This window comes from Salvia splendens, chromosome 18, assembly GCF_004379255.2.
Source record: "Salvia splendens isolate huo1 chromosome 18, SspV2, whole genome shotgun sequence".
NCBI classification, from domain to species: Eukaryota; Viridiplantae; Streptophyta; class Magnoliopsida; order Lamiales; family Lamiaceae; genus Salvia; species Salvia splendens.
Genome location: NC_056049.1, coordinates 12,372,483 through 12,379,240, shown reverse-complemented (window position 1 = coordinate 12,379,240; position 6,758 = coordinate 12,372,483). Strand labels below are relative to the sequence as shown.

Here is a 6,758-nt window from a genome sequence, read left to right as displayed (position 1 = left end):
TTCTAAGATCCTCGTATTCACATTTTGGTATATATATACACAAAAATATATCGTGGAAAATTTAGGATCACCAAGAAGAAATTCTCGTATTCAAAATTTAAACCAATAGTCGACACCAAAATTGCAGCGTAAAAGTAAATTAAAAAAAAATATAAAAAATAGGTGCACCACAGAGTCACGAAAAAACAGATATTTGCAGTCCCTCACGCCACATCAGAGTGACACATGGCAATGAAATCTCCATCTCTTCACCTCCTTCATTACAATAGATTGGCTCCCATTTGCCCCGGCCCCACTCCTCTTCATGATAAACTTAACACACACTCTGCTTCTTTCACAGATGATTCATTTCATTCATTCAATTGAAACTCTCAATTTCCAATTAGTTTGGAAGAATCAGAATGACTTCATCCCTTCTCTACAATCCCTCCGCCGCAATTTCGCCAAGATCGAGTTTTTTCCCGGCGAAAGCTCGCGGCACCCCGGGCAAGAGCAGGGTTTCGGGCAAGGAGGGCAATTGGGCTTCGAAGAAGGCGGCGGCGGCGGCTGTGAGAGCTAGCGTGGCGGAGGCTCCGAAGGAGCTGGGCTCGAGGGCGGCGGAGAAGAAGCTGCGGATTCTGGTGGCGGGCGGCGGGATTGGAGGGTTGGTTTTCGCGTTGGCGGCGAAGAGGAAGGGGTTTGATGTGGTGGTTTTTGAGAGGGATTTGAGCGCGATTAGAGGGGAGGGGCAGTATAGGGGCCCCATTCAGATACAGAGCAACGCTTTGGCGGCTTTGGAGGCCATTGATATGGGGGTTGCGGAGGAGGTTTTGAACACCGGCTGCATCACCGGCGATCGGATTAACGGCTTGGTTGATGGGATTTCCGGCAATTGGTATGTTTTTCTTACTTTTCAAATATTCGAATTTGGAGTTTTGATTGCATTTTTGCCTCTGTGTTTGCAGGAAATGTTTTACTAATATTTCAAATTATTACAAAAAAAAGTTTTAAATTAGCATATACCCCATTCATTTCATTAAAAATAAAACGTTTTTCCTTTTAGCCTGTCCCATTAAATTAAATATTTCCTAAAATAAAAATAACATAGTTTCTACTTTTTATATTATTTTACTTTTTCTTCATTATTTCATATAAAAATTCGTGCCAAAAAATAATATTTCATAATTTATTAGAACAAAACATAAAATTCTATGTAAGAAACAAATATTTCATATTTATTGGGAAAAAAGGAATATCATACAAAAAGTTAGATCAGTGTTTCAACTTATTACATTCCGTCAAAATCTACTAACACCGTTACTTTTTAAGTTAGATTAGTGTTTCAACTTATTACAATCCATCCAAAACTACTAACACCGTTACTTTTTCTTATTTTAATCCTATTCACTCCATATCCCTAATTTGTTAGTAGTATTATATAAGTTCATGTTGAAAAAATCAGGATCTCTAAAGTTTACTAGCTAGTAGCTATGGCTTGATGAGACAAGTAAAAATCAATTTTCTTAATACTTAATCATACACCATAATTTATTTAATTTTCTTTTTCACCCAGTGAAAGTTATTAACAATTTTATATTTTCGTTTTCCCCTCAACACCTAATTTTTGCAAGTGATGACATATATCTATTTTAGGTTTCAAAATCTATTTTGAACGTTAAAAATTATTGAAAAATAAAAATTGAAAGAAAATATAAAATTAATCAAATGTCACGACCAAACATTCCATTGATTTGGCTAAGATACCATTAGTAGTTAGTTCAAATGTTGCTTTCTAGCTTGGGCACCTCGTTTATTATTGTTTGTTTTTTCATAAGAAAATAATATTAAAAGTAAGAAATAATTTTGGAATGAATATGATGAAAAAAAAAAGTAATGGTGCTAGTGATTTTTGACCGAATGCACTAATTTTGAACACTGATCAAACTTAAAACTTTTTTGTACTAATTTGAAATAGGGCTGATAATTCGGTCATCGGTTAGTCGGTTAACCGATGACCGAACCGAACACCTCGGTTCTCGGTTAACCGAGAACCGCCCCATCTCGGTTATCGGTTAATTTCGGTTCCCATCTTCAAGTGTTGATCGGTTATCGGTTCTAACCGATAACCGATCGGTGTGACCGAATTTAGGACCGAAAAACCGATTAAATACCAAAAACGCAATATAGCGCAAGTGGTGGCTAGGCTGGGAATTTTTCGTATGAAATGTCCAGGGATCGATCCCCATGAACTGCAAAAACTTTTTTTTTTTAAATTCGGTTCCGGTTCGGTTAATTGGAACCGAACCGACCCTAGGAACCGAACCGAACCGAGGCCAATTCGGTTTCGGTTCCGGTGCTTCAATTTCGGTTTCTTTTGATTTCGGTTAACCGGGTATTCGGTTCGGTTAGAACCGAACCGACCGAATACCCTGCGCTAATTTGAAACATTATTGAAACGTTTTGCATACGGTGTAATGGTGTAATTACCCCTGTTAGCTCCATATAAAAAGGCTATTGTAATTCTCATTTAATGTGCAATAGAATGATAGAGTTGATTATCAGGTACGTCAAGTTTGATACATTCACCCCTGCAGCAGAGAGGGGACTCCCTGTCACTAGAGTCATCAGCCGCATGACTTTGCAACAGATCCTCGCTGCTGCGGTTGGGCCCGAGATTATCATGAATGAGAGCAACGTCATGGACTTTGTCGATGATGGTGAAAAGGTAAATCTGATGTTGTTGTTGTGTGGTTAATCCATGCGGCTGAAGATCTTCTTACATTGATGGTTGAAGAGTAGTTGTTGATTCTGTATTCAGGTGACTGTGAAACTCGAAAATGGAGAGTCTTATGAAGGTGATCTTCTTGTTGGTGCAGACGGGATATGGTCAAAGGTAGATTCTTCGTTGCTTTTTTATCAGTACAAATGCTTAAACAAGTTTTGACAGAGATGAATGTTGTTTGGCATGTATTGCTTTGAATATGTAGGATCGAATCAAAGATTCGTTCACTTGATAATTCTCAGGAAACTTCAACTACACTTTAGTGATGTGGTAGAATTATAGCCAGAAATTTCTCTGCCTTTGTTTCTGATAGTGGGAATGATGAATTTGATGTAGGTGAGGAAGAACTTGTTCGGGCAAACTGAACCGATATACTCTGGCTACACGTGTTACACGGGAATAGCAGATTTTGTGCCTGCTGACATTGAGACAGTAGGGTATGGCTTCGTGTCAAATGTTTCCACATATATATTAGCCGGCCTGCTCTGTGCTTGATGTGCACGAAGCTTATGCAAATCAACTATTTTGAAGGTACCGCGTGTTTCTTGGCCACAAACAATACTTTGTTTCCTCGGATGTGGGAGGTGGGAAGATGCAGTGGTATGCATTCTACAACGAAGCACCTGGTGGAGTTGATGATGAAAATGGTAAATATGCTTCATTGCTTTCGCATGGATCAACTGCTGCTTTTGAATCAATATTTGTTATTGCATCAATGAAATTTAAGCCAGTACGGAATACTTCTTGAAATCAACTGTTAACATGCATTTACCTGCTCTAAGATTGAGACGTGAAGATGCCCTAACGAGTCCGTGTTTGAAGCATGATATTGGCTGTGGCTAACAAGACTGTTATGAACAAAATCAATAACTATGAACTAAAACTAACAATTTTGAATAAAAGTAACAATTGTCGTGAATAAGAGTGCGCATGTGTGTTTCTCCATGATTGGTGCACCTTATGTGCTTTCTTGTTTCTGAAGGTAAAAAGGCAAGGTTGCTAAAGTTATTTAAGGGTTGGTGTGATAATGTTATGGATTTGTTGCTTGCCACTGACGAAGAAGCAATTCTTCGAAGAGACATATATGACCGGTCTCCAATACTTTCTTGGGGAAAGGGTCGTGTGACGTTGCTTGGTGACTCAGTCCATGCAATGCAGCCAAACTTGGGCCAGGGAGGGTGCATGGCCATTGAGGTAAAGCATGCATTCCCGTTTTCTCCGAAAACCTCCTAAACTCGAAAACATCTTGAAATTTAATCTGAAAAACAAGTGTTGAGTATTGTTAGCATTTTTAGTATATGTTTTAATCTCACGATGAATGATTTCCAGGACGGATATCAACTTGCACTCGAGCTTGACAAGGCTACAAGGCAAAGCATCGAGTCAGGAAGCCCAGTCGACATAGTCTCTTCTCTAAGGAGGCAAGAGCTTATAACTTTATCCTCAGAAGCACTCGTCCCCCCTTCATGTAGACACAAACATGCTCTGAAACCATACAGGAATTTGACTGTCCCTTAGATTTGCTTTGTTTCAGTTATGAGAATGCACGAAAACTTCGTGTTGCAATCATTCATGGACTTGCTAGAATGGCTGCGATCATGGCATCAACTTACAAAGCATATCTGGGAGTTGGGCTGGGGCCGTTGTCTGTAAGAATTATGGACTTTGCTTATTCGTATCAGGGAATGAGAGACGATGGTTAAGGTTAACTAAGGTTGACAGGATTTTGTACTCTATTTTGCAGTTCCTGACGCAATTTAGAATACCACATCCCGGAAGAGTTGGGGGAAGGTTCTTCATCGACATCGGTATGCCTCTGATGCTGAGTTGGGTTCTTGGTGGCAACGGGTAAGATTCCTTCGCTTTGGTTTTACTGTGTATCCAGTCCCGGGCTATTAAAGAAACAACTGAGATAAGAAAACACATATTTGTAAATTCAGGATAAAAAGTAGCAATGTGGACAAATTTCAGGATATCATTTCAGAATAACCTAAGAAGATAAAAAGTAGTAATTGAGAACTATATACTCAAAAACTTTGAATGAGTCTACCTTCAATGTTGAAGAACCTAATAGGTATTCTTATTTATACACTTTGCAGCTCGAAACTTGAAGGGAGAATGCCACAATGCCGCCTTTCCGACAAAGTGGGCTTCTCAAACAACTAGTAAATAGCTCTTCTTGATACGTTGCAATTTACTATAACTTGTTCTTCTGCATTTTGTGAAGGCTAGTGACCAGCTACGGGAATGGTTCTCAGACGATGATGCTTTAGAGCGAGCTCTCGATGCAGAGTAAGTTTTACCCCCATATTTTGAACACTTCTATCTCCATCCGATTAGCTCATCTTCACTTTTTGTACCCAGTTGGTTTCTGTTTCCAATTGGAGATTCGACTGTAGCATCTGAGACTATATTCCTGAACAGAGATGACAACAACCCTTGCTTGATCGGGTATGCACACATCTTGCCCCAATCCACGTTCACATGTTTATGGTTTAGGGTTTAGCACGTAACTTTTTTCTCATCTTAGGAGTGTACCGCATCCAGACTTCCCAGGAGTGTCAATAGCTATACCATCAGCTCAGGTGAGAGACTCTTCCCTTTTTGAACATGCCTCGACTTTGCCTTTACCGCTTGTGTTCTCAACAAGAGAAGATTGTAGGTTTCTAAAATGCATGCTCGTATAAGTTGCAAAGACGGGGCGTTTTACCTGACAGACTTGAGGAGTGAGTACGGGACCTGGATTTCAGAGTAAGGACTTCAATCTCGAGCTTATTCTCATAAAAGAGACGTTATTCTTATATTATAGCCCGAACTTCGATCCCATGATGACCTTCTTAGCCTGAATTTACTGATATATCGTAACATAAAGTTCGGGCTATAAGTTAAAACATGTTTATTTGCCAGCAATGAAGGCAGGCGGTATCGTGTCTCCCCTAACCTGCCTACTCGTTTTCGGCCTACCGATGTGATAGAGTTTGGGGCTGATAAGAAGGTATGACGTTGGCCTCATATGAGCCCATCCGATTATGTTAGGGTTATTTATTCATCTCGGTGTTGTTCTGCACAGGTTGTTTTTCGTGTAAAGGCTATGAAATATCCTCCCAAGACGACGAAAAAGGACGGAAATGAACTTCTGCAAGCAGTATAGTAGGTCAGGTTGAAGAAAAGGAACTTGTACAGGATTTGATTGCGGCAGTGTGAAGAAGCCAGCCGAGATTTTGACCACAGCAGATTTATGTGTAAAGTTTGGGGTGTTGGGATTTTGAGATCATAATTATCAATAGTAATACATGTATATAGATTATGATTACAATGGTATGTCTGATTCTAGCATCTGTGTTGTGACTCTACCATTATTACTTAAATTTTGGTTAGGTAATGTGCATGAGCTTGGATGTGTAACCGTCGTGAATTAAAAAGAATCAAAATAGTATGGATAGAAACTACTCCATAAAGTCTATAGTTGAAATCGGAGGAACACGGTGTGATCAATTGCTAACTTTCTTAAGTTGTTAGTTCTGCTAACTCATCAACGCAGTGTATTAAAAATGTCAACACGATGATATTAATATGTCAACACATAATTTTGTTGACATTTGAAAAGTTCCGATCGCTCAATGTACGCAGCATAATGTAATCAAGTTGGAATGAATGCAGATTGATCAAGATGACATCAACTGTCGGATCCAGCAGATTGCTTCAGATTGACGTGCAATGACTTGCAGGTGGATCAAGCGGTAGAAATCTAACTGATCAAGGCAACTCCCAAATTTTGTTGTTGGGCGCGCGAACAGGAATGGGGAATTTCAAGACCTTAACCCAAAATACTATTAATTAGTAAATGGAAGTAAGGGTCGAATCCCACAGAGATTGAGGTGTTTCAACATGTGTTGCAGACATTTTGGGACGACTGCTGCCACGCATACAGAGTGGGTTAAGTTCCTATCTAACTTGACTGAGCGTACTAAAGAAATTTAAACTAACTTCTTGCGAC

General features: G+C 39.5%; 1 protein-coding gene across 1 annotated transcript; it reads left to right on the top strand.

Annotated features, from left to right (window-relative positions):
• Positions 1 to 308: 308 nt before the first annotated feature.
• On the top strand, positions 309 to 6,143 carry LOC121777711 (zeaxanthin epoxidase, chloroplastic-like). Its single transcript, XM_042175055.1, has 16 exons — positions 309 to 874; positions 2,542 to 2,704; positions 2,798 to 2,872; positions 3,098 to 3,198; positions 3,293 to 3,408; positions 3,744 to 3,955; positions 4,091 to 4,182; positions 4,296 to 4,410; positions 4,506 to 4,609; positions 4,861 to 4,906; positions 4,989 to 5,053; positions 5,126 to 5,212; positions 5,292 to 5,346; positions 5,424 to 5,512; positions 5,669 to 5,756; positions 5,832 to 6,143. Exons 1-16 carry the CDS (start codon positions 402 to 404, stop codon positions 5,910 to 5,912), a joined length of 1,962 nt encoding a protein of 653 aa, XP_042030989.1. The 5' UTR covers positions 309 to 401; the 3' UTR covers positions 5,913 to 6,143.
• Positions 6,144 to 6,758: the final 615 nt, after the last annotated feature.